The sequence below is a fragment of the Diceros bicornis genome, chromosome 3 (genome assembly GCF_020826845.1).
Source record: "Diceros bicornis minor isolate mBicDic1 chromosome 3, mDicBic1.mat.cur, whole genome shotgun sequence".
Classification (NCBI taxonomy): domain Eukaryota; kingdom Metazoa; phylum Chordata; class Mammalia; order Perissodactyla; family Rhinocerotidae; genus Diceros; species Diceros bicornis.
In genome coordinates this window covers 42,651,999-42,679,965 of record NC_080742.1, presented here as the reverse complement: position 1 = coordinate 42,679,965, position 27,967 = coordinate 42,651,999, and the positions used below count along the sequence as shown (strand labels likewise).

The following is a 27,967-nucleotide window of genomic DNA, read 5'->3' as shown; positions in this document are numbered from 1 at the left end:
ATGCATATTAATTGAGAGGATTTTGGTAATTAGGTGTTTTGTTAAAGATTCTGACCCACATGTTTATAGAACCCCCTTTGTCTATCTGCTAGACTTAATTTGCAGGCTATGTAAAAAAAAAAAAAAAGAAGGGAAAACTCTGAGACTTTTTATTGCTGCTAACATGTCAGCACTCTCTGACCTCCTTGTTGACGTCTTAGGGTGTGTGATTATCTACCTCTTGTGGGTATTCTGAGCCTTCTTCAGACTTGTAAAGCACATGGAGGTCTGCAGGTAAAAGGAAAGCAGCACACTGCTCTCTGAATTTTCTACTCCATCTTCACAAATTTACTTCAATATTTTTTTTGGTGAAATCTCATATTTCACTACTTCCTCCAGTAGCACAGTATCAGTCCTCACATCCTGGCACTCTGCTTCCCTTTTTTTTTTTTTTTTTTTTGTGGAAGATCAGCCCTGAGCTAACATCCATGCTAATCCTCCTCTTTTTGCTGAGGAAGACTGGCTCTGAGCCAATCCTCCTCCTTTTTTTCTCCAAAGCCCCAGTAGATAGTTGTATGTCATAGTTGCACATCCTTCTAGTTGCTGTATGTGGGACACGGCCTCAGCGTGGCCGGACAAGCAGTGCATCGCTGCGTGCCCGGGATCTGAACCCAGGCAGCCAGTAGCGGAGCGCGAGCACTTAACTGCTAAGCCGCGGGGCCAGCCCATCTGCTTCCCTTTTATGTGCAACAAATGTCAGTGCACTGAGGCAGTGATTGGCCTTTCCAAGTACTTCTCTTTGTTCCCCCAGTGAGTCATTGCATACATGCTGTTGTGGGTTGAATTGTGTCCCCCCAAATGGTATGTTCAAGTCCTAAGCCCTGGCACCTGTGAATGTGAGCTTACGTGAAAAGTGTCTTTGCAGATCTAATCAAGTTAAGATGAGATCGTACTGGCATAGAATAGACCCTAAATCCAACATATAAGAATGGCAGAAGAGATACAGACACAGATAAAGGGAGAATGCCAATCATGATGGAGGCAGAGATTGGAGTGATGCATCTACAAGCAAAGGAAAGCCAAGGATGGCTGCAACCACAAGAAACTAGGAAGAGACCAGGAAGGATTCTTCCCTAAAGCCTGCAGAGGGGGATGGTCCTGCCAGTACCTGGATTTCCTACTTCTAGCCTCCAGGACTGTGAGAGATAAATTTCTGTTGTTTTAAGCCACCTCGTTTGTGGTAGTTTGTTATGGCAGCCCTAGGAAACTAATACACATGCCAAAGGGTGACACACTCTTAGGCCCAGAGGGATCATCTTCATAGCATCACTTTGCAAACTGGAAGGGATGGGGGAAGCCCCACTCCTATGAATGATGTTTGAATAATGATGTGCCTCACTGGGATCTTGGATTCTAAGAGGGCATGTAATACAATGGAGTGGGCAAGAAGTCTTTCAAATGGCAGTAATGAGGTCTTTTTTAGGTACCACATTTCTTCTATTAATTGAGGTGAAATTATTTTGAGTGCAAATATTGTGGTTGTTTCAGGCTCCCTATTTCCTCCTTCTGCCTCCTGTTTCTTGTCATCTTCCACCATTTTTTTTCTTTTTGATATTTTCCTAGCTGTTTATTTAGCCCTATTTGGCCTCTTTTGATGACATTGTGTGAGTTGTGTTTAGTATAGGCTTCTAATTTAATTAATTTTGTGATCTTATCATTCTGTATGGATAAAGAGTATTTCAGTTGCTATTTAAACCAAAGCAATGGAATTGACACTTTGAAATTAGTGTTTTAATTCTATGCTAATTCCAAAGATGCTACCATTTTTTAAAATTCAGATTTGAAAAAAGATTTAGTACAATTATGCTAAAATTCGTACTGGACTCAGGTGGCAGGACCAAGTACCTGGAACATGATTCAGAAATCTGACACAATGAAAAACACATTTCAAGAGGCATTTCACTATCATAAAACAGTAAGATGAGAGGATTCTGTGCCAGGGTACCTTCCCCTACCCCTCAGAGGTCAGAGTACACCACCTCTGGGGTGTGTGGAATGATGAGAAATTTCTCATGACTGCGTGTAGAACTATTATTTCAACTGCCACCAGAAATCCCAGGAGGGCTATTATTTTGTATTTTACATAGTTTTTTTTGGTAGAAAAAATGCAAAAAGTAAACATTCAGAGTTAATGCCAACCTTCCTGCAGTAGCTCCTATGTGGCCTGGAGGAAACCTCAGTTTTTTCAAATCACCATGCAGGATAGAGGCCATCCCAGTGAATGACCACCCCTCACCCCGCCACGAGTGACCAACCACACAAGAGTACAGGAGTGACTCCTGGGAACAGAGATCTGCTCTCATGCTTTCCCTGAGGGGTTGTGCTTTGCCAGGCCTTGATGAACACACTCTTATTTTGGTGAAATTTCACGTTGTCTACATAAGAACTTCCATTCCCTTAATTTATAGCTGTACCATATTTTTGTCCCACTATACTGAAATACTTGGTCACTTACTTCACTATACAGACCTAACTGAATAGACTTCTTGTTTCTAAATATTAAAACCATTCTTAAGGCATACAAAATTTATAACCAGTTATTGAAGAAATCCAACAACCGTGTTCCATTGTCTGAAAATGCTTCTTTAGAAGGAGTTTCTGACGTGTGTGTGTCATCACAATATTATTGGAATGAATAACTTCTGAGGATTCCTTTTGAGGGGAACTACATCTTTTTTTAGATCCAAGTGTTCTAGGATCTTTGTTAAAAACAAAAGAGAAAATAGTCTTACTTTTTGCTTTTTAACCTCAAAAATACAATGTGATAACATTGTTTCTCATCTAGCTATCCAGTCTGGAGGAAAGAATATTTTCTAGATAGACATAATTGATGAAATGGAAATAAATATAATAAATGCCCCCATATCTAAATTTGTATTTAATAAACATTCTTATCTTTAAAATTTAAGATTTTCTGACTGTCTTCTCATTATCAGAGTTACATATTCATTTTCTTATGGGTAAAAGATGGGAGAACATTAAGTATAGTCTAACTTAACATATGTAAGATGGTGGCCAACTGGACTTTGCTCTGAAAAGTCTAGTTTACTATATTGTGAGTGTCAACACCGATAAAGCAACACAGAGTAGGTGTGATAATGTCCCCTGGAACTCACTTTGAGGTAGCTGAGAGAGACATACTACCTCTGTGGCTCGGCTTTAGGTTTCTCTTCTATTGAATATATATATACATATATATATATGTATATATATTGCTAAACACTTGATCCAGATGAAATGTTGTACAGAAGCACAGTCAAACAAAACAGACAAAAATTGAGCTTAACTAGGTGAGTGGCAGATGTGGGGCCCAGAGCCTCAGCTGCACAGCGTGCCTCCCTTGGTCTTCAGGTGGCCCCGAGCTTCTAATGAGCACAGCATGAAACTTCTTCAATCTCTACAGGGTTGATTTTTTTTTTTTAAGTAACTATTTTCCGTAATAAGGTATTGTGCAAAGTCAAAGGAAAACTACAGGTCATGCTGACAGAAGAAAACCAACTTCAAAACTGATTATTAAACTTTTTAAAATTAAAAATAAGGAAAGGGCAACCGGTATTACTGTAAAAGTTTGATGGAAAAAAAGTAACTCATCAATTCAGAATTACAACATTTTCCAGTACTATTTCTTTTGAAGTATGTTAGCTGTTTTATTTAAAATAATATAAGGCTATTTTTAAATACAATACTTTACAAGTTTGTCACAAATATTTTGTAGTTTCTCTTCATTAAATCAGTGTTTGTTGAGAAGTGTAGTTGAGATATTCAATAAGGCTCCATATAGAATATATTAATAAAAATCAAGCTTTAATCTGTGTATAGTAGGTGTCCACAGCCTACAAGAAAAAGTAGATAAAGGAAATTCTTGTTTATACAGTTAATTATTTAATATTAATGGAAAAAGGACCTTTAGGTAATAAAAACATATTTTATTTATAAGATTGACTCGAATGCAGAAATGTTAAGCCTTGCAGGTATGCTAGACAAAGCATTTTAGTATTTGAGACCAATTTTTCTTTAACTTTAAAAACCCGTCATTAAGATCTATTTGAAAAAAAGATAATTACACAATTATTCCATTTTAATTTAGAATGCAGTTTTACTCCTCAAAGCAGGAAGGAATAAAAAATGAATTATGGTAATTAGGCATCTTTCCATTAATATCTCTTTTGAGTTTACCCTACACGGCAGACAATTATTATAGAAAACAAGCATTCTCATTTAAATTGCAAATATTGAGGCCTAATTTCAGATATCTAGTTGACTTTGGATTTTCAAGGAAATAAAAGAAAAAACTTATTTTATTCGATTCTTATAAGGAAAATTTCTTCACTAAAACGTAGTTTCCACAGGTTGCGTTTTGCTCACTCTTTTCATTGCTCTATTCCCAGCACTTAGAACAGGACCTGGAACATAGTAGTTATTTGATACATATTAGTTGAATGAAAGAGATTGATGCATTCTTTAATTTGGTAAAATTCGTAGCATGAACATTTAAATATCTGTTTTCTGTTTTTTTCCCAGGGTAATAGAATTGTGTTGTGGATCAGTAACTATAGTCCTGGTTTTGGTTGGCATGTGCTTGTTTTAGAGATAATGCAGCCGTGTCACATTTGATTTTTCAAATAGATTGCTTGAATGTTTGCACAACTTCCCAGCTGTCTTACAAGTTGGCTGCTACTTTAATTTTAGATTGTAGGGTATAGTTTTGGATCAGGATTTACGAGCCAGGATAAAGGCATAGCAGGGGAATCTATTTTATTTTTTTATTATCATTTTTTTTTGGTGAGGAAGATTAGCCCTGAGCTAACATCTCTGCGATCTACCTGTATTTTGTATGTGGGTTGCTGCCACAATGTGGCTGATGAGTGGTGTGGTATAGGTCCGCACCCAGGATCCCAACTCATGAACTCAGGCGGCCAAAGTGGAATGTGCCGAACTTAACCACTACACCAGGGCGCCAGCCTCAGGGGAATCTACTTTGAATAGAGGTGCCCTGAGCCACTTGAGCTGAACCAAGTTTCTATGCAAGTTTAGTTATGAGATAATCTGTGGGAAGAAAGCCCATATTGTAGGTTCAGAAAGGTACTAATTTAGAGAGTATTTCTCAAAGTGGATTTTTAGACTATTTCTATCATAATTATCTGGGCACTTGAAAGATGGGCTCCTAAGACCCTAGAGTACTTACTAATATAGTTCATTAGTTGCTATACTTTCCAGTTCTGTGATATAGGAGAGCTAATTCTGCAATGCAATGTACCTGACATGTTCTGTAAATGAGCTCATTGGATGTGGTCTGGGAAATATCTGCCATAGGACCATGGGAGATTACATTATAAGGAGCAGGCTACAATTACAAGAAGGCTGTCTGTTCTTAAGGAAAGATCTTGATTGTTTGTATGTACGTGGTGGTCCCCTCTAGGGTCTTGGTACTAGAGCCATATATTAGTAAAAAATTTACAAGGTGAGCCTTATCTGGGTGCATACAGATATACTCAATTCAGAAGGAAGTCCTTCTTACTGTGAATTGATCTTTGATAATGATCTCATTTCAACTAAAAATGCAGTTTGGTGATTTTTGTTATGCATACTTTTCCTTCCTTCCCTCCAACATAAAACCTTATTATTAAATAGTAATGCTAATACTTTTGTTTAAACACTACAAGATTATCTTTGATATAATACTTCAGTTATATTAATAAGATTTTGGTAACCACTGCCACATAATATCTCAATTTATTTAAAGATTTCAAAACAATCTTCAACCATTTGTAGAAATAGAATATATTTTTCTGAATTTGCTGATGATGTTAAAATTTAGAAATTGTTAGTATTATGTGTTTATAGTTTCTCCAAAATCAAGAATTTCCTTGGGGGCATAATTTTATTGCTTTCACATTCCTTCCTGCTCTGTTAAGTCTAATGAGGCTTATCTGTCCTTTAGGTGACCTACAAACGAGATCTGTATGCAGCTGAATCGATTATTAAGGGTATGTTTGTCCTTGTGACTGTCAGTTCCTGTGTTTCAAAAATGTAAGCCCGTTCAGAATTTCTCATGACATTTTAAATCCCAGAATTCTCAGAGGTATAAATGCCTGTAGGCCACAGAGGTCTGTGATTTTTTTTTTTTTAAAAGTAATTATGTTTTATTTTGTGTCTCCTGCTTGTGAAATATCACTTATTATGATTTATGTCACATTCATTTCAATTTTTATAAAGGAAATACTTGAGTTTATTATTTTGAGAAAAGTTTGGGGCATTGACACTATTTGAAGTGAAAATGATATTTCAATAAATTTATAAAGATATTTATTTTATTATTACTCCTAAAAGGACTGGTCACCCCCCCACTGCCCCCAAACACTGTCGTGTCAGTACGTTAGATAACATCTTTCATATGAGAAAAAAATTTTCCCAAAATAGAGAAACTGGAGTGGGTTATTTTTAAATTCCTTTTTGGTTCTAACAGTAACTACAATTTTGTTGTGTAATTTTAGATATTACATGTGTAGTAACAACTTTCTCATTCATTTTTTGTCTTTATGACTCTAAGATCCCAGCTATACAGAGGTAGCTTATTTAATAGTCAACAAATGTTTATTATCGTGCTTAACACTGTGCTAGGAATGTAATGATGATGCACAAGGGACACTCATTCCGTATTTTTGCAGCCTCCATATTTAAATCAGGGTTTCTTAACCTTGGCACTGTTGGCATTTTAGGCCAGGTAATTCTTTGTTGAGGGCACTGTTTTGTGCATTGTAGGTTGTTTAGCAGCGTGCCTGGCCTATATTCACTAGATGCTAAAAGCACTCTTCTCTCCCCCACTTCCCCTGGTGTGACATCAAAGATGTCTCCTGACAGCACCAATGTTAAAAATACGTGGTCCTAGGAAAAATCAGGATGCCAATCCTGAAGCAAGTGTGGTGCTTTACAATCTGTTAGTAACTGACTCCTTTGAAAATAGATTAAGGATAGAACTATGTGCTCAGGTTTTGATTGAGAGGTGAACTTTTAAATGCTAACTTTGAAGTTGAAAAAGAAATACTGAATCTGAATTCTGAATGTATCAGTTTATTTAAAAATTTTGGGAAAAACTATTTAACAATCAATTGGCTTCACATTCAGAAAACTGAAATCTTTCCTCTGGTCATGACAGTCTATATTTGTAGCTTACCCTCAAGCTTTTTGCCCTTCAAGAATATTGTGTTTCAAACCATTAATCGACTGTAATTTGTGCATCTGTGTAACTGTGTATGTAAACAGATCATCTATAGCTATAAATCAAAATGTTGACATATATTTACATATGAGCCAGGCAATGTGTAAACATTACTTTGGAGAAGTTGACTAAACCATGATGTAGTTGGTTACATTCTCAACACAAGGAAATATAAAACTCAGTTTGGTTTCTTTACAAAGTCGTATCTCTATTACCTAGGTCAAATGGAAATGATCTATTTTGTAAGTTGGTAAGTGGTTCAACTGAGGATTCTACACATTTCAGTACTTTGCCAATATATTATCAGAGCAGGCTTTTTATGTAAAAGCCTACATTTTAAGTATAATTGCAAGGGCTACAGTTTTGGAAACTTTGCAGAGAGAAATTATTTTTCTTATTTAGGTAACATGTTCTAGTATGCTACTGTTATTTTTAAAGTATTTAAAAAATATTCTACTTTTATTCTCCGGAAAAGTAATCTGACTGGATGTAAACAGCTGGTTTAGACGAACAATCTCCAAGAGTTTCCTGATGCTCTGGGGTTTGCGTTTCTATTAACTTCCCAAGAGATTCTGATGTTGCTTGTACACTTTGAGGACCACTGCTCTGGGGCCTTCCTGCTTTCAGTGTGGGCCTCGAGACCAGCAGCATGGTGATTAACTGAGAACTTGAATGCAGCATGTCTGGTCCCACCACATGAAATCAGAATCTGCATTTTAACAAAAACTCTAGCTGATTAGTTTGTACATTAAATTCCAGAGGCATTCCTCTAGGCTGCTCTTCACAGTCTTTTATAGTTCATTTCTTTCTAAATAATATCTTTATTGCATTAAGAGCTTGAAGTCTTGCTACGCTCTATCAGCTCCAAATGCTTGTTTGCTCACCTGAGATTGCTACCTGCCTTCATGACTTGCACCAATAAGATCTCTGAGGCCTGATAGTAGAAATACCTCTGAGCATAGGAAAAAGAAAACTCTTGGATTTTTAAAAAATAAAATTCCAAAATATAATATGGTATATAGGAGACTATCTGAGCTATATATTCACCTATTTTCCTTTCCCTAGTAAATGTTCAAAGTATTTTTTTAGGCACTTCTATTACACAGCATTTATTGGGTACTTACTTTGTGCTAGGCATTGTTTAAAGAATTTTGTGTGTATTATCTCTTGCTTTTCCAAGAATTCAATGATGTAAGTAGTGTTATTGATTCCATATTATAAGATATTCAAGAGTTCTAAGCAAATACTAATTTAAGTAGGATAGAAAATATGTTCTTAACTACAAGTTCCTACCTTAGGCAGTTTACCTTTTATACAGCTATTCTCCTTTTTTTTTTCTTAAACAGAAATTGTTCAGATTCCCTTCTCTGAAATCCTTGGCCTACGTGTGTTTTAGAATTTGGAATACTTTGTATTTTCAGAAGCTACTGCAGTACATCGTCTATTATGTCCCATCACCAGTGGGATTTGAACCTCACTACATAATGAAACGTATAACGCATGAATGTTTATGGTCAATGCAAGAAAAATGACTATATAGAGCCTCCAGCCAGTTCAAGTTTAGTATTGGTTTTGCCACCAAATTTATATATGAAAACAATTAAATTTTTTTTTTTTTTTAATTTTAAGAACTTTTTGGATTTCAGCATTGCCCATAACTTGGTGTGAACCTCTTTTAGATTGTGATTCAGTGAAGGTGGGAAGAATGTCTATTCTTTTTTTCTTTTGTATCCTCTAATAGTGAGTTGAATTGAAGTGAGTGATAAGTTAAAGGGTGCACCTACATTTTTTTTTTTAGAATCTGAGGGCCTTAAATTATGGGAATAGGTGGCCCTTCCCTCCCATCTTACCACTCTACCTGCTTCCAACAGATGCATATTGGGATCCAGTGTTGCTATCCCTGTATCATATATTTTTTTTCTTTTTTAAAATAGAGATGATATAATATTGGAGTGCATGCATTTTTGTCAAGGTTTAAAACCAGGACTTGGAGCACTCATGCCACATGCTTTATACATATTATCTCATTAATTCTTTACAGTAATGCTCTAACGTGGATATTATTGCTCCCATTTTGCAGGTAGGAAAACTGAGACTTAGATTAGGTACTTTCCTCTTGATCACACAGCTATTAAGAGTAAGATCCACGATTTAAACCCAGGTCTCCCTTCTCCTTAAGTCTGGCTGGACTTTGGAACATGGCTACTTGCACCTCTGAGTCATGCAGTTACTCATGCTGACCATTAAAGTGGGTACTGGATTCAGTATCTCTCTTTGGTGGGTACAGCAAATGATATATAAAATTCAGCCTGCCCAACTCTGATTCTGTTGGATTAAAACTGTATCTTCAGCTGGCCTGATTGAGTGATCTCGTAATCGAGACTGAAGATGTTATCTCCCAGTGCTGTGCTAAGCACACAGTTGTCTTTTAGAGAATGTAGGGTAAACATCTAATATTGAAATGGAAGATTTCAAGACATGACAAGAAAAAGAGTAAAAATTAAAATTCAAAATTAGAATAATATTTTTAAAATTATTGGTTGGGTACTGTTTAAGTTTTTTTGTGGTTGCTAATTCTGGTAGTTTAATGTACGTTACCTAGCCATAACATTTTTTCCTCTTCTAGGGTGAACCTTTTTTTCATGCTGTGATATGAGTGCTTAGTATTCTGTTAAGTTCCTTTCTGAGCTTCTTTTTCACTTGAGTACCAATTATTGCTGGTCAACAAATTTTATATTTTAATGTAACTTTTTTTTGTTTACTAGGTTCTTTCAGACTCTATAAAACATTTCTAGGATAAATGTCATATCTTGCGAGAGCATTTTGTACTCTCAAATTTCCTTGTCACTGGAACGGCATGTATATTTTTGTCCATCTTAATTTATGTTCAAGTCCATGTCTTTAGTTTAGTAAGGGAATTTTGATGCAACTAACTTCAGGCATGCTTGTGACTAAAATCCCCAAACTGTGGTTTATAGCAAATCTAAAAATATTTGATATTGTTAGATAATTTTTATTTTTAGCTTAATTTATTTTTGTGTTGGTATGTTTACATGGATTTCCATTTATAGTGAACTCTTCGATAGTAGGAAACATATATAAGGTAGTACACTCAGATTTGTCTTTTATACAGTTGTCTGCAGTGAAAAATGTACAGTTAATCACAAATTTACTGTTATGTGAAAAAAAGTATTCTTAATGTTTCTTTTTCTGAAGTAGAGAGTTGGATTTGGTTATTGTTCTTGCTTTAACTCTTTTTCGCTTCTAGTGTGAGTGAAATTTAAAACATAACACTTTTCTAGGGAGTAGTGTGATAACTTGGCTCAACAAGACACTGGGCTGACTGATGTTTGTAAACAGCCACATAACAAAGAGGTATTGTCCTTTTTTGTCACATAGGCTGGTTGAGCCCACCCAAGCTTGTTCTACATGCTCAGACCTACCCAAAGTATTAAAAGGGTAACAGATACCAGCGGTAACCTACTCTATCTAGATTTAACTATGCCATACAAACAGTTCCAACCCACACTTGATTTAATATGCTGACTATATTCTGGCAAAATGATCAATATTCTAAAATTTTCTATGAAGTAAAGCCCCTATGGAATTTCTAAATAAAAGATTGCATTTATTTTCACCGTTATCCTTCATCAAATCTTTTAACATATTTAATTTTGTGGCTAACAAGTGTTTTAAAAATTATTTTATTTTATTCTCTCCTGGTTATGATTGTACAAACCCAAGTAAGGTTGTGCTATAAAAAAGCCTCATGGTGTCTCTTTTCATATGGTGATCTACATGAAAATGGAAAGGTAAAATAGTTAAAATTGAAAATCATTTCATTTTTAAATGGTTTTAGTTAATATTAATTACAATTAGTTAATATTAATGTTCATATAAAAATTCATGTCTTTTCCTAGTCATTATGTAATGTTTTCCATTTGTTAAGCATTTACTTTATTTTAAAGGAAATTGGCTTTGATTTCTCAGAAATGCCACATCTCATATTGGTTCAGAAATTTAGACTATATTCAGAAAATACATTTTTTTGAACATGAGTGATACAAGTGGATTTCTTTCAATGTTAAGTATTTATGAACATTCAAACCATAAATTCCCAGATGCTTGCTTTTTTATGTTTCATATAGTTTTTTTAAAAAAAATTATACTAGTAGGAAAGCAATTGAATCCTTTTGTGCTTATACATTGAAAGTAGCTGAATATACTTTTAAATTGGCTCTGACTGAAAGGAATAAAATAAAATCACGTGAATAAAATCAATTTAGTGTTACTGAGAATTAGGAAGATTCATTGTGTTACAGTTATGTTTTGCGGATATGAGCAAACCAATGCCTTAATTTTTTAGTAATCCCTTAACTTTTTCACTTAAAATCATGGCATTTTAAGTGCAAAATATTTTAAAGTCTTTTGAAACAAGTTGAAAAGATGAGAAACTTTAAATCACGTTTTTTACTTCTGTAATTGGACAATGTTCTGCATCTGTGGTATGTCCTCATCAGGTTTTACTTGTTAAATACCAGTGAGGGTGCCATTTGTGTTATTAAGTGTGCTTTTTGGACAATGCAAACTGACAGCTAAGATTTACGTAGAAACTATAATTTTTGATGTGTCTGGCTTTTGACTATGATACTTCGTTTTCCACATTTTCACATTAATGCCATAACTTCTTTGTACATAATAGTTTTTGTTTTTCACTCTCTTGAAAATAGTACTGTGACTGTATCTTACGCGAATCTGTAAGAACATTTGCGTCAAGCTTGTATTAGTAAGAACATTTGAAGGCTGCAATATTATTTAATAGTGTTGGTTTCCTTGGAATCTTATTGTAAAAAAAAAACAAATTGGAAAGTTAAATATTTGGGACAAGATTAGAGAAAGTAGAGTTCACTTTTTTGTTTAATTTTAAAATTGTTATTAGTGAAATAGTAATTTAAGCATAGGCAAGTGAATCCGTCACGTTCAAAAACTTCTAAGGTCACAGTGAGGTAATAAGCAACTGGCTAAATAAGACTTGATAATAGACAGAAGCCAGCCAATTATACTTCACTCTGATGTAGGTAGAAAAAAGAAACAACAACAAAAACTCCAAACATGACATTTATGCTCAAAGCAATAATACATTTTGTAAATATCCTGGTGAGTCACTAGCCTTAGAAAATTGCATTTCCTTCAAATTTATTTCTCTCTTAACTAACTCAGAAAGAATATATACTTTGAAAAGCAAAAAAAAATAAGTACTGCATCATTTACTTGGAAAAAGGTAATATGCTCACATGTAGAAACATGTACAGGATTCAAGATATCACATGTCTGCTCTTTACTTTTAGTTGTAAGGTGGGAAACTTCATCCTGTATTCAGTGACTCATTTAAAAATGTGGTTAAGATCTGATATAAAACATCTTTTAAAAAAATCTGCCTATACCATTGCCCTCCAGTTGAAACATGTACATGAAGTCAGCAGTAGAGCTAACTTCTCAGACCACTTTGACCTCTTCCTGTGCGTGTGGATGGTTTTCTCACACATCTGTTTACTATCCCTGTCGTCCACTTGTCCTGTAGTCGTGGTTTGTTGGTTACTTTTATTTACTGCCTGCCTTCACCCTTCCTGTTCTAATAGCTTCCTCTAATCGAGGTGTGCAGAGAAACCTTAGGCATCTTGCTGTGGATTAAACTGAGACAGGGACTTTAAAGCTCAACAGTGGTGATTCTGTTAATACTACTTTAAAACCTTTCATGTGAGACAGAAAAATAGACTCTCAGGTTAGCTTTTGAGTCAAGGAACTCAAGAGGAGAATGGAAGATAATTGCCTTCACTTTGGAATAGAGTTTGAAACATCTTTTGGAAATGACTGCTTTTGGATTTGATAGTTGTTTCTCATTTACCTAAAAACACTAAAATTTTGGCTCAAATTGTCAGTATAGTAGATAATGAAGCCTGATGGAAGAATCTCATGGCATTAGATGTTTCTAAGAAAATTGAAGTCAGACTTCTGGATTTTTTGACCGCTTGCTTGTGGAACTAACCTAGTACTTAGGTTTATTTGTCTCTTCTCCATGGTGTTTAAAAATTTTTTGTAAATTAAAAACACTATCTTGAATACTCATGAGTCCCTGGTGATGATTAATTGATAGAAGCATATATCTAAATATTCCTTGGTCCTTGTTAATGTGTCAGTGGGTCTGTAATGGTAAATAGGAAGCTTTGTATATTGTTTTACATATTACTGTTTTGTGAAGTTAAATGAAAAGACCCCAGAATTGCCTCTATTTCCTAATCCTTGAAGGAAGATAGTATATTTTATGTGTACCTAGAGATCCAATGTTGAAGGAAAATAAGAGGAACTTTTGAAAGATGAGTATGTCACAAATTAGATTTTGGCCTCATTTATAAACTTTCAGATTTATACATTATACCTCCTATCGCCTATGAAGGACTTTAGTTAGAATAACATTGGAATTAAACATTTATGAAAAAACATTGCATATGAATATATTTTGCTAAACCCATGTACCCTAACCAAAAGTGGCTAAGTTTTATATTGCAAAGAACATTAAACCAGAGGATTGGAAGCCCTGAGGAAATTCCATTGTACTTATAAGTTAATGGAAACTTGTGAATTTCAAAGGAAATTGACAGATGAAGCTGTGATACATTCAAAACTTTGACATTCAGGATACCATGCTAGCAGTTCTTTGATGCACCCTCCAGGGGAGATGGTTGAAATTCTGATTATGTTCCTGCCTCTGCCACTCTCAACTCCTTGAGGAGCAGAAAAATAAGCAGAGGCAGAGGAACATCCTGAGCTTGGAAGAACCTCCATGTCTTCTTTCACGTCCTCTACTGGGAGCTAGTAGTACGCAGCTGTAGCATTGAAGGGTGCTGCACAAAAGGACACCTGACCTGAGAAGCTGTCCCCCCTATTAATATCCTCATGTGCTTCAGTGAATGCTTCGTTGGTTTTTGATATTCGAGAATGTTGTCTTCTCTAGTACACTGCAGACCAGTGAACCAGCTGAGACTTAAGTTCTAAGTCTCTAAGCATCTGATTTAGGGTTCTGTTGAAGAGTATTCTTAACTCATACTTGATTAAGTATGCAAATGGCAGAGAGACAGTGTGACTTTGATTTTAAAATTTAAAGGTTTAGATAGCCTCTACTATTTTGGTATAAGATGGATAGCATTGTTAGATAAGCAGCTGTCAACCACAATGTGCTCATGTTGTGTGATTAGGAAGGAGTGTAACAGGTACTTCATTCTCACCATGTTTCGTTGACTAGGATGCCATTGATTGTAAGTAGCAATATTACTTTTTATACCATTAAGGAAGAAAAAATGCTGCCAATTAAACTACCATGTAATGTTTTATTTTTCACTTAGAAGCTTTTTTATGTTTATTAAATGAGCTCATCTTTATTTAGGTATAGATTTTTATTACCCTTGTTTATATGTAAAAAGGCATAAGTATAGTTCTGGTTCTGGGTAGGATGGAGCAGGAAGACTCCACTCTATTTCTCCCACTGAATGAAGCTATAAAACCTAAACAGAATATATGGAATAGCTGTTTGAGGATTCTGACTAGAGGAGCAGGAAAGAGGTCTCCTAGTGTTCAGAGAGAGTGAAGATTTCCTCCTTTTTTTGCTTTGACTCTAGTGTTTCAATTCTTAAACAGTCATGTGGTAGTATGAAATTAATCATGACAACTAGTAAAGTAAAATCAAGTTGCACATTATTTATTTTAGGCATACTTATTAATTATTGGTAATTGTACATATACCTTAACCATTTAAAAGTTTTCATGCGTGCGGATGAAAAATTTGGGCTTATTAATTAATGCTTATATCTTTTAATACTAACCTGTAGACTTCAAGTCATGTTCCAGTTTGAATGTTCTCTCTAAGTGGCATTGAACTATGTGACACTTAATGCTATATATAAATGAAGAGTTATTCAGTGTAAATCAGAGTATATGTCAAAAATGATTTTTTCGGGGGGGGATGTACCCTACTGGTTTAGATATCAAAATATTTCATCATGTGCCACAGATGTCCTTTTAGGAAGATTTTAAAAGCTATTTTTTTAACAAAGACGATAGTGTGAAAACTAAAACTTGGAGGTTAATATTAGTCATCAAATTGACCGGTCATATGATTTAAAGTTAATTCCAATATTTTTCTAATTTATCTTTAGGTTTTTTGGGGGGAGAGAACAAAGACTAGATTCTTGTGTTAGAGTTTTTATGATTCTGGGAAGTAAAATGATTTCATGGTTTTCCTCAGTGTTATTGTTTTTATTTTAACCTTTGAAAACTTCTCAGAAGGTGTGTGAGATCAAGATTTGGCCACCCTGAAATATATCTCTTTACCTTGATTATTTTCTGACAGACATTTGACTTCCCCCACTAACTGCCTAAAGGAATTTAACTCTGGGTATGGACAGACTGCCAGGGTCCTCACTAAGCCCATTCTTTTCAAAGTTCTGTTTACCAAATATTTACATTTGTAAAGGTATCTCCCTCTGTGTAGTGGGAAGAGGAGGGGGTGATCTTATCTGTGAAAACTCTTATCAGGACAGAAGAAGAAGACTTAAATGTACATACTCTTGATTACTATAATTCCTGTCTCCAGCCACATTCTCTATAGGTGGCCCTGCAAAGCATTGTCTGACAAACATTTACATTTCCCTCTTCATGTAAATTGTCTTCTCCTCTGAAATCCCAAAACACCACCCTCCCCCAACATCCTCTTTTGTCCCTAGCTGAAGATATTATTTAAGATGAGAATCTCTGCCATTTTGTTGAGAAACTCAGTGTCCCTGGTTTCTCCCATGTATACATGTTATTAAACTTGGTATTATTTTCTCCTGCTAACCCGTCTTGTTAATTATTTGGCCAGCCATAAGAACCTTAAGGGAAAGGGCAGAGGAGGATTCTCCCTCTTCTCCCACAAAGGCTTTATTAATAGTTAGAAGAGAAGATTAGGAATTCTAAAGGCTTCTATTTTTGTTTTGATTTCATTATTAACCTCAAGGAAGTTTTAAATACTGTTTGCCTTGAGAAATTATAAGGATTAATCATAGTATGTTTGGAAAGAGTTTTGTGCTTCATGAAAAAAATAAAATTTTAAATATTTTGTGTATTTTTTTCCCCACTCTGTGAGTTGGGGAATACTAGAATAACTGTGGAATTGAGGAGGTTCAATTTATTTGAGCCTTGTTCCTATAGCTACATTCTTTCCCATTTTGTCTTTCCAGCTGCATAGCACAAGTATAATAGTTGCTATTGTCTTTTTTTGATGAAGATCTTAAGTATATTAACATTCCCAGTTAAGATTATCAGTGTATGTTTGCAGAATTATTAATAGAAATCACACAAGATGCTTCAGCCTAGATTTAGTGGACAAACTAAGATATGTACAATCAGAACTAGAAGATATCCATTTTAGTTTTAAAACAATTTTGTGATGAAAACATAGGACTATTTATTACTCAAGATGTATATTCCATTATTGCATGTAAATACTGAATATTTGGTGAAACTCGGAAACTTGACAAGAAGGCTTAGTGGGGCAAAGTTGATATGGATTGTTTACCAAACTCTGAAATGTTAAGACCACAGGAGGCCATTTGAAATTAGAGATGGGTTGTATTTTGAGTAGACAAAAGGAACCTTAATTTATATTCTTAATGAATGTATCTGACCAGAACAACAACAGTTATTCTGTCAACATTCATTGGGGATTTACTTGTGCCAGGTACTCTACACAACTTTACACGTATTAACTCATTTAATCCCCATTAAAATCCCATAATGTAAGATCTTTTATTATTTCCATGTCTGCTGCCTTTCTTTTGGATATATTTATAAACCCCTTGTAGAAAATTTGGCTTTACGTAGAAATTGATTTTTAGTCTCGCTTCTCATTTCATACATGAAAAATACTGCTAAAGTATGAATATACTATATTTAGAAACTGTTCACATATTAAATAGAATTTACATAAAATTTTAAAAAATTGTGCCTCAATTTAACAAATATTATTGAATGACTAAAAAGTACCTTATATCTGTAATTGAGAAGTAAACATTTCACTTTTTTTTATATTGCCTTTACAGTATTGGGCAAGAAATAGCTAAATTGTAAATTCTAGTAAGCCATGCACAACAGAGGAGGAGAGGAGTGGGTTTGGCTTTCTTTAATAGTTTTACACCAGAGATATCAATGGGAAATGAGTAACCAGTTCTTTCCCACCAAACTCACCATCCTCCAATTGCTGCAGTATGGAGAAGAATGGAGAGAACTGCAAAATTATCCCAAAAGAGTTATATTCGAAAAGAGTTTATACCATTTTGGAGGAATTAATCAGCTATAGTAGGCAATTTGTATATTTTTCAAAGAGAGAAACCTTTTATAAACCCCACATTATAGAAAATCAATGCAATGAATAAGCAGAGATTCTCAATCTGGCTGAAGGTCAGAATCACTTTTGGAGCTTCAAAAACTAGAGGTGAGAATCTTCTTGGGTGGGTTGTGAGCAAATGTATTTGCAAAATAAAAAAGCGAAACAAAAAGATAGTCAGTTGATTCTCATGTGCAACCAGGATTGAGAACCATTGAATTAGAGAATTGATGATTTTGAACCTCGTCAACTGAATGACTATAGACAGATTGAGAATTTATCATTATTAGTAGTCAAGGACATATTGATATGGACTATAGACACTATAAGACTAGATTGCTTAAACAACAGAAATTTGTTTCTCACAATTCTGAAAGCCGGGAAGTCTAAGATCAAGATGCTGGCTGCTGCAGTTCCCAGATCAGGGCTCTTGTCTAGGCTTGCAGACAGCTGCCCTCTTGCTGAGTGCTCATGTGGCTGAGAGTGGAAGCTCTCGAGTCTTTTCCTCTTGTTAAACAGGCCCTAATTCCACCATGAGGGCTTCACCCTTATGACTTAATCTAAACCTAATTATCTCAAAGACCTTGCCTCCTAATACGATCACATGGATGGTTAGGGTTTCAACGTGAATTTTGGGAAAACACATTCAGTCCATAGCATACTTTATGGCAATAGACTTGAAAATGTAGGTGAAATGAACACATTCGTAGGCAAACACAGCTATATAAAGTCATTTATCCATTTAAGATATTGACTCTGAAAACCCATCACAAAGAGACAATTGGCTTTTACCAGTGAATTCTACAAAACCATTTAAAAGAAGAAATAACATCAATCTTACATAATTTTCTGGAGTAGAAAAAGAGAACACTTTCTAACTCATTACTTGCAGACAGTATAACTCTTTAGTGAAAAATCTGATAAGGACCTTTAAGAAAGTAACATTGCAGGCTAACTTTTCTCATGAATATAAAGGCAAAATTCTAAAGTTTGCATTTTCAGATTAAGAAATTATGGAGTAGCAAGAAAGTAATAAAACTTTATTATTCACAATCAACATGTTTCTGTGTATAGAAAATTTGAAGTAATTTATAAACTATTAGAGTTTATAAGTGAATTTAGCAAGGTTACTGAATACAAGGACTGTATAAAAAGTTACGTGTATATCAACAACAAATAGAAAATTAAACTAAAAATATCAATTTAGAAGAGAATCAACAAGCAGTTGCTTAGGAATAAATCTAACAAAAACTGCAAAAGAACTACACTGAAAACTGTAAAACATCATTGAGAGAAATTAAGGAAGACCTCAATAAATGGGGAATATATCATGCTCATGATTAGAAGGCTTGCTGTCTTAAAGATGTCATTTCTGTCTAAAACTCATCAAGTGCTTTTGTGGAAATTTATTATAAAATTTATATGGCAATGCAAAGATTCCCGAACATAAAAAGCTTTCTATTTAGAATAGCTGAAACATGGCATAATATAAATGCCAAATAGGTTATTGAATTACTTCATTTTATTTATATTTCATTTTTGGAGGGGAATAATAATGTGTCAGTTTTAATTTATTGTTGATTTACATTTGATAGAGCTTGGAATTATGTAAAGGATATATGATGAAACAAGGAAGGGAAAGTCTGCATATGTTTTGTTTTAAAAAATTATTCTTTATGCATTATTTCATAAATTTGCCAAAATCATTGTGGTGCCATCACATTGTTATATGTAGTAAATTACTTTGTGTTTACACAATAATTTTTTTTGTGTGTGAGAAGCATTCAGAAATATAACTGTCTGGATTTTTGCTAGGACATTACAAAGTCCTGATTTCTCTAATTTCATGATGCGTAAGTTTGGATTAACTTCATTTTCAAGCTGCTGCTTCTATGATAATTATCTTTGGATCTAAAGCTTTGGGACATTCTAGTATCTAAGAGAGCACGGAGCCTCCATGATCTGGTTTGCTGAATGTCCCACTTTATAGTTGACTGCTAAATCGTTCCACGGATTTCGAGTACTTGTCTCTTGTCATACTAAGCTTATGCCCATGCTCTTCCTACCTCAATACCTTAAAAAAATGTTTTTATCTTATTCCTATTAATTACTTTCTTTTTTTAGATTTTTTAAATTTATGTATTTATTTTCCCCCCAAAGCCCCAGTAGATAGTTGTATGTCACAGCTGCACATCCTTCTAGTTGCTGTATGTGGGACGCGGCCTCAGCATGGCTGGAGAAGCGGTGCGTGCCTGGGATCCGAACCCGGGCCGCCAGCAGTGGAGCGTGCATGCTTAACTGCTAAGCCACAGGGCCGGCCCTATTAATTACTTTCAAAGCCCTCTGCCTCCATTCCTAAGCAAAACCTATTCACCTTTCAAGCTCCTAACTCACTTTTATTATAAAAATTTACCTGATATTGTTAATCTGTTTCTCTCTCTCACCACACTGGTGTTCCATAGCACTTACTATCTGGACCATTTATTTGTGTTCTTATTTATACTTAATTTTATTTAGGATCATGTAACTTGGAATTACAGACATTTTAAAGTTGGTAGGAACCTTATAGGTGAGTGAAGAGAGGCCTAAATAGATGAAATAATTTTAAGGTAATATAACTAGGTGTGGCAGATCTGTATCCAGAATAGAGGTGTCTTCTCAATCCATTTGAATTACTGTGGTTATACATATTTAGTTTTCTTGAATTTGTAGGGTACAAGAGAGTGAAGAATGTGTCACATTCTTTTACAAACATTATTACAAAATAGGCAGCATGATAGAAAAGGCACAAGCTTTGGGAAGACCTGGATTTAAACACCCTTGTGAGTAAAAACAGAAATTATAAAAATAGCTAATAATACGTATTTATTTCCAGTCATTAAATAAGATAATGACTATGAAGGCATGAGGACCTTTCATATGGAAATGCTTGATGTTCAGTAAATGTTAGATGTCTTTTCCCTCTTTTCTCTCCATTTTAGTGCTGTAGGATAGCTGTGTGTTTGTAAGCCTAATTTCATTGGATTTAAATCCTTTTTCTACTGCTTACAACCCTGTGATCTCAGACAAGTTACTTTATTTCTCTGAAGTCAGGTTTCCTGAATATGTTACATAGATTCAGAATGTTTGCAGGGTCCTCGTGAGGATTGGCATTAATATAGCATATAGCTCCTGGAACATTCAATATTGATAAGTGGGAGTTAGTACTAGAGTACTTTTAACTGGTCGTGTTATCATTTTAAATGGTCTGTTATCCCCAGCTTTGCTTGGAAGAATCATTAACTATTGCTAGATCAACGGTTATGTAGAGCATGTTATATGGAGTTGCACATGTGAGAAGCAGCTGGGTCAAACATTAATCAAACTAACTTTTGATTTGGGACTCCTATTTAAAATGAGTCTTTGTTTTCTTGATCTATGTCATAATACCATGCAATGTCTCCTTAGTTGGCAGCAATATAGCCATTTCTTAGTATTTCAAATCTATCTACTGTAGAGAAGAACTGCACATCTTTTGGGAGAGTGCGGTTTACAGGGTTTACAAAGGTGAATATCACTGTGTCATACAGCTTCTGTTCTTAAGTCAGATCACATCAAATAAGTTCCAAAGTTTGAGAAAATCTGTTTGGCTATTTTGACTTGTGGTAATAACTCAACAGGAAGGAACTTAATTGTATGAATTGACTAAATCTAGAGGAATACCAAGGAAAATGCTTTACTTAGCCAGGGCACTAGGTGGCACAGTGAGCTGCACACAGGACGTATCTCATAGACTAAAGAGAAGATCTGCCTGGGAGATGGGATTCTGTTCTAGGAGACTCCTTATAAATGTGGAAGGATTGAATCAGCAGGCCAAATAGCTGCCACCTCCATTTACTTCCTTTCAAATGTATTCTAAGATCTCTTATTTCTGTTGCTTACACAACGTCCTGGTTATGTAACCACAAATTGTTGAATGTTATTATTGACTTGGGTGGTAAGAAGAGTCAAGGACATCTTCAGTGAGTAGTCCAAGGCACTCCACTTGGCCCAAAGCCAAAACCTCCCTATTGTCGTTCAACAGTTACGAAGAGCAAGTAAGCATAGGTTTCAGCGTACTAGGGCTTTGTTCCATATTCTGTTTGAAACTTAAAATTTTTTTCCTTTTTATCTCAGAAAGAATTTCACAACAGATTTGCATAGTTATGGATGCAAAAGAAGATGAAGAGCATTTAGGTCATTGTCTTGAAGAAATGCTAAGAAAAGAATTAAATGTGAGTATTCAAAGATCGAGTTTCATGATATTGAAGAGGTGAATGTATGTCCCTCCCCTCCTTATTTTATGAACTAGTCAACTTCCTAGTTAAACTATATCTAATATTAGGGCTAAGAAAATGGAAGAAATAGGAATAAGTGTGAGGAGGTGTATAGGAATTATTTACAACCTTTACCACTGAGGACTGACTGACTTTATTTTTATGACAACTTTGTATTTTGAAATGTTTTGTTTGCCAAGCAATTTTATTAAATTTTAATTACTTTCCCTGTTTTCATTAAAATATGTAACCACCAATCAGAGCTTATGGTGAACATGTGATGACTCTTTTTTTTCCAAACAATATACATGGTAAAATTCTAGTTAAAGCAGAAAGAAAAAGTTCATTTTAGTTAGCTGATTTTATCATGATAGCACAGTTAGGAAGAGAACAGGCTTTAATATCAGCCTGCCTGTGCTCAGATGTCAGCTTTATTGCCTAATTTCCTTATCTTAAATGGAAAATGTTGATAACATCAATGCTGTAAAGTTGTTGGGAGGGTTGAATAGAATAAATATATTTAAAGTGCCTAGAAAAGCCCCTGTCATGTAGTAAGTTTTCAATAAATATGAACTATAATAATTAAACTTTTGACGATGAGTTGAGACAAATGTGTGACAATATTAAGTAGTAGATACTCTAGTTCCCAAACTTTAGTCTGTATTAGATACATGAACTGTTAAAAACGTACATTCTTGAAATATGTAAAAATTTAGTGAAGCGATAGTCTAGGATAAGCTCTGGAATCTAAGTTTTTAACAAGCTGCCCCCAGGTGGTTTTGATGGCTGCCAAATTCTACCAGTAGTATTTGGAGCAGCAACCCAAGGCTGAAAAGAAGGTGACAGCCATCTCAGCTGTCTCTTAGGCGTAAAAGTTATGCCACAATCTACTCTTCTGTGTTGCTTTTATCCATTGACTTTCTGGGCATTCTTTCTGGAAATTGCATCCTTGGAACTTTTAGCACCTTGTTCTCTGATTTCTATCTCAAGTCCACCTGTTAAGAATCTATTCCTAAATTCTGTGCCCCAGTTTCAGTGCTGCACTTGCAGAATATTTAACTGTAGGTAACTTCCCACTGCCTCACCCACTGAAGCACCCTTTTGCCTCAAAATAGTCTTTTACTCTTGGATAATCTCATTCATTCTTGATTCAATCAATGGAGAAGCCAATAAGATGAGATCCTGAAAGAATATGATTGGAACTCAGACTATCAACCCAACCCTAAATTTAGAGAGCTGGGATTTTATACTCCAGCTGAGCATCCAGCTGTTGGATTCTGTGTGACTAGTTCCTTGGTTAGTCGTTCTAGTATTAGACCCTGCAAGGAGTCCTTTTGGTTATAATTATTATGAGACTCACTTTCTGTTGTTTCTTTTCCTGTATATGTTTAGTGATGAAATGACATGGGATTTAGGGATATATGCATGGTACATTACAGACCCATGTGATTTATTTACCACCTTGGCCTCTCAGGCCCTTATCCTTCTCATTTCCAGTGACCTTTATTTTCAGGGTACTTCATCTACCCACCCATGGGGCCCAGTATGGGTATTGCCATCATCTTAACTCTACTGAAAAATAAATACTAAGGTTATTCCTTATATTCTGATCACAATATTTTGTCATTCCATGTCTTTTACTAAATTAGTCCTACTGCACATATTTCAGTTTTGTGGGAAACTCCATGCCCCCTTTCTTCTCCCTCTCTTTCAGCTACCTTTTGTGTTATACCCGTCCTTACCTAGCTTAGACTCCAGGATCCGTCACTTCAGTGGATCATGGATCTTCTACCAATATCTTCAATTCCCTTGTCCTTCAAATGCACCCACTTGGTAAAACTCCATCCATGTATTAGTTTAACTTTTCACTTCTCTAAGCCTTTACTTGATCTTTAAGACTATTAATCAATTAATCAATCATTAAGACTATCCTCTCTCCTGAGCTCTGCTTCTCCTCTCTTCTCTTCCCTCACTCCCATCAGCATTCCAACATATTCAAGTTCCTTTCATTAAAACAAAACAGACAATCCTCTCCTAACCCAAGGTTATCCTGTAGCCATTCTTCATTAGAATAATTTACCTTTTCACTGCTCCATCCACTGCATTCTGACTTCCTCACCACCCTTCCACAGGACCTGCTCTCAGTAAGGTCCTCAGTGGGCTCCCTCTGGGAAGTTCACAAGACATCTCAGTCCTTACCTTGACTGATGGCAGCACTTGACTCTCTTATCTAATACTTTTTTCTGGAAGGAATCTCATCTCGTGGATCCTGTAACATCTTGTTTTTCTGATCATCTGTTTTTATTTTTGGCTTCTTCCTCTTAGTTTCTTTTACAGAATTCTGTTGATAATTTTTAGGTTTCTGTAATAGATCAGTGGATGTCTCTGAAAAGCCATGCTGATGGCTTCATGTATCCTCTATTTGCCAGAGGCAATAATTATTCTCTAGCCCTGTGTTTAGTTATTCACTATTCTGCATTTCAGATCGGTATATTCAATCAGAAGTCCCTCACAATATCACACTTAAATGTCAATGATATTGCACATTCACAAAGTCTTATTCCAGCCATTCCTTCTCTGTCTGCTAGGATTTCAGTCTCTGAAAATCTATGTCATTTACCTAGTTCCCTAAATCCGGTATAATCTTTGACTCATTCTCTATCTCACTCTTAAAGCAAATCAAATTCCAAAACATTTGAATTCTACCCCTCAATACCCCTCAAATATGTCCTTTTCTCTTCATCACCACTGCCACTATCCTAGGCACCCCTACTCTTGTCTGGATTATCACAGCAGTCTGCTGACTGACCTCCAGCCTCCGATCTTGTCCCTCTCACATTCTCTCTTCATGTGGCTGTTAGAATGATCGTTTTTAAAATGTATATCTTATCACGTCACTTCCCACTTAAATCTGTTTCTTGACTTTCCATTGCTCCTAAATTAATATAAAAATTCATTGCCATGTCCTATAAGATCTCCCACGTTACTAATACTACTAATAAAAACCACAAAAACAGCAATAATAATAGCCAACAATTTTCAGCACCTATTTTGTACTAGGTACCATAGCGTATGCTCCTAACAACCTTCTGAAATTGTTACAATTATCCTTATTTTCCAGATGAGAGAACTGAGGTACAGGGGGGATTTCTAACTTGTCCTTATTAACATTGCTATGAAGGAGCAGAACAGGGACATGGAGATGCACTTGCATTCATGTGAAACCAAGGTCTATCCTCTTAACTGGTACTCTTGCCAAGTAACCCTGCACCTCCACACTGTGCACCCTTCAGGCCAGCTCTGCTTCTTTCAGGTTCTCAAATTTGATATTACTTTCCTACCTCTGGAGTCTTCATCCACGATGCCATTTTCCCCAGGGAGCTTTTCTGCCCACCCTTTTCCTGCAGTCTGTTTTTTGTACCCTTCTATTGTTTTCTGTGGGACGCTATCCAACTCCATCTGAGGTCTTCTCAGAGCCTTGTGCAGTCTTGATACAAAGGCGACGTTTATTGACTGTTGACAAAATAAATGAATAGATAAGTGATCATGACTTATTATTACTAAGTTGAACATTTTATTATGTATTGTATTATGCTTTCTGCATAACAGATTACCCCCAAATTTAATGACTTTACACAACAAACATTTATTACTTCACAGTTTTTGTGGGATAGGAATCTAGGCACAGCTTAGCCAGGTTCCTTTGGCTGAAGTTCTTTCATTTGATTGCAATCAAGCGGTTGTTTGTAGGCTGAGGCTGCGGTCTCATCTGCATACTCCATGTGAAAATGGATTCTGCTCCCAAGCTTACTTACGTGGTTCTTGGCTGGCCTCATTCCCTTGTCCTGTGGGCTTCTCCACAGGGCTGCCTCACATTCTGGCATTCAGGATTAAAGGCACAGTCTTTTTGTAATCTAATTTTAGGATTGACATCCCATCACTTCTGCATATTCTGTTCATTTGAAGCAAGTCAGTACGTCCAGCCCACACTCAAGAGGAGGAAATTACATGAGGTTGTGAATACTGGGAGGTGTGGGGATTGTTAGGGGGCCCATTTTAGAGGTTGCCTACCACAAACATGTATCTGTTACTAAGTTGAAAAAGGCACTGCCCACTAACATGGCCATCCTAGCTTCCTGTGGCATGTGAGGTAGTACTGTATATAATTCTGAGTCTTCTCTGAGTATAAGAAGTTTACCTTATTGTAACTAAAATTTCCTCATTGAAATCATCATCCATCCAGACTATAATTCCTTAGCCAAATAAGTGGAGGCACAATCTCTTTTATATGTAAACTAGTTCTTAGTCCTTGAATCTACCAGAAATTCTATATGCAAACACTAGAGTTGATCAGAAAAATCTGAGTAGTTTTGAAATCAGTGACAGATGAAAGGAACTACCTAACCAAAGCCAGCAGCCTGAGGACATGCTCTCCACAAGAAATGCCTGTAATCTCCTGAATTAAATACAATTCCATCCGATATAAACTAGCCTAGCAAATTTTCAAATTCCAACAGAGAAAAGAGTTAAACTAATTTGTTTAGATTTGTATGTTGATCAGTTCGTAGTATAATCCCAAGTAACCTATTGTATAATCTGATAAAACATACTAAATATTAACTGAATTTTAGAAGAAATAAGCCTGTTAGAGAGATGATCATCTTAACATTATTCACAGTTCAGAAATGGTTTCTGAGGTTCTACTAGGCTTTCTTTCTATACCTTTTTCTTTTCTCTTGCCATTCCCCCCACCCCCGTCACTTTTGATTTTAGAAATTTTCAGTCATATACCTAAAATGAGAGAAGACTGCTATGAACTCTTGTGTACCCATTACCTAGCTTCAATTACCAACTCATGGCCAATCTTGTTTCCTCTCTACTCATTTCCCTCCAGATTATTTTGAAGAAAATTTCAGCTATCATATCATTTCATCTGTAAATATTTCAGTATCTGTCTGTAAGAAAAAAGGTTTTCCTCTTTTAAAATATAACCGGAATACAATAATCACACTTCAAAATATCCACAGTGATGCCTTAATATCTTCAAATATCCAGCAGTGTTCACTTTTCTCCAATTCTCCTATATATTTTTCCCATTTGTTTGTTTCCCATTTGTTTGAATCAGTGTACCAAAAATGTCCACGAATAGCCATTGGTTACTGTGTCTCTTAAGTTTCTTTTAACCTGTAGATTTTCTCTCCATTTATTTCTTGTAATTGTTTTGGGGAAGATATAGGGTAAATTATCCTTTAGAATTGCCCACAGAATGGGTTTTACTGATTTCATCCTTGTCATGTCACTTAACAAGTCTGTCTGTCCCTTGTATATCCTAGAAATTTGGAGTGAGATCCACAGGTTTGTTCAGATTCACACTAATATTTTTTTCCAGCAAAAAAGATAACGTTTTTTTCATAGGTGGTTATGTGTACTCCTACCAAGAAGTACCAAAGTCTGGTCTTCTGTATTTCTGTGGTGTAGGCAGCCATCAATGCCTAGAACCATTAATACATAAAGGTTCAAAATGATGATTCTAAGTGGAATGCAAGAAATGTGGAAATTGTGGTTTCTGCTCTGGAGAGTATCAGTGAGGTTTTTTTTTTTTTTTTCTTGAAGATTATAAACTCATTTTAAATGTATTTGATCTGTTTTAATCTGTTGCAGTTATACTTTTACTAATGCTCAAATGGTCCAATTTTTGACCATTAGAAGCCTCTTCAAGTTAGCTTCAATCCTTTTGACATGAAGCTAGTAGTCTTTGATAGTTTTCCAGTTTTCTGGTATGACAAGATGTTCTATGTTTATCTTGTACATTTCCTGACCAAACCTGGAATCAACCAGTTCTCTAACTGGCTACTGCTAGACTGGTCATTGTTTCTAGCTTTTATTTTGTTGAACAGAGTTGGAAAACATCGTTTTCCTTATTTGTTAATAATAAAACACATCCTGAATTCTGACAGATATTTCCAATTCAAATTGGAATCAGGGTTGCAGAGTTTT

General features: G+C 35.4%; 1 protein-coding gene across 4 annotated transcripts in view; it reads left to right on the top strand.

Annotated features, from left to right (window-relative positions):
- Positions 1 to 27,967, top strand: part of CRPPA (CDP-L-ribitol pyrophosphorylase A) — a 264,411-nt gene that overhangs the window by 80,889 nt on the left and 155,555 nt on the right. For all 4 annotated transcript variants that reach the window (XM_058526629.1, XM_058526606.1, XM_058526613.1 and 1 more), the window contains 2 exons: positions 5,981 to 6,026; positions 21,831 to 21,928. In XM_058526629.1, the coding sequence (XP_058382612.1) occupies positions 5,981 to 6,026; positions 21,831 to 21,928 (144 nt within the window). The remainder of the gene's footprint in view (positions 1 to 5,980; positions 6,027 to 21,830; positions 21,929 to 27,967) is intronic.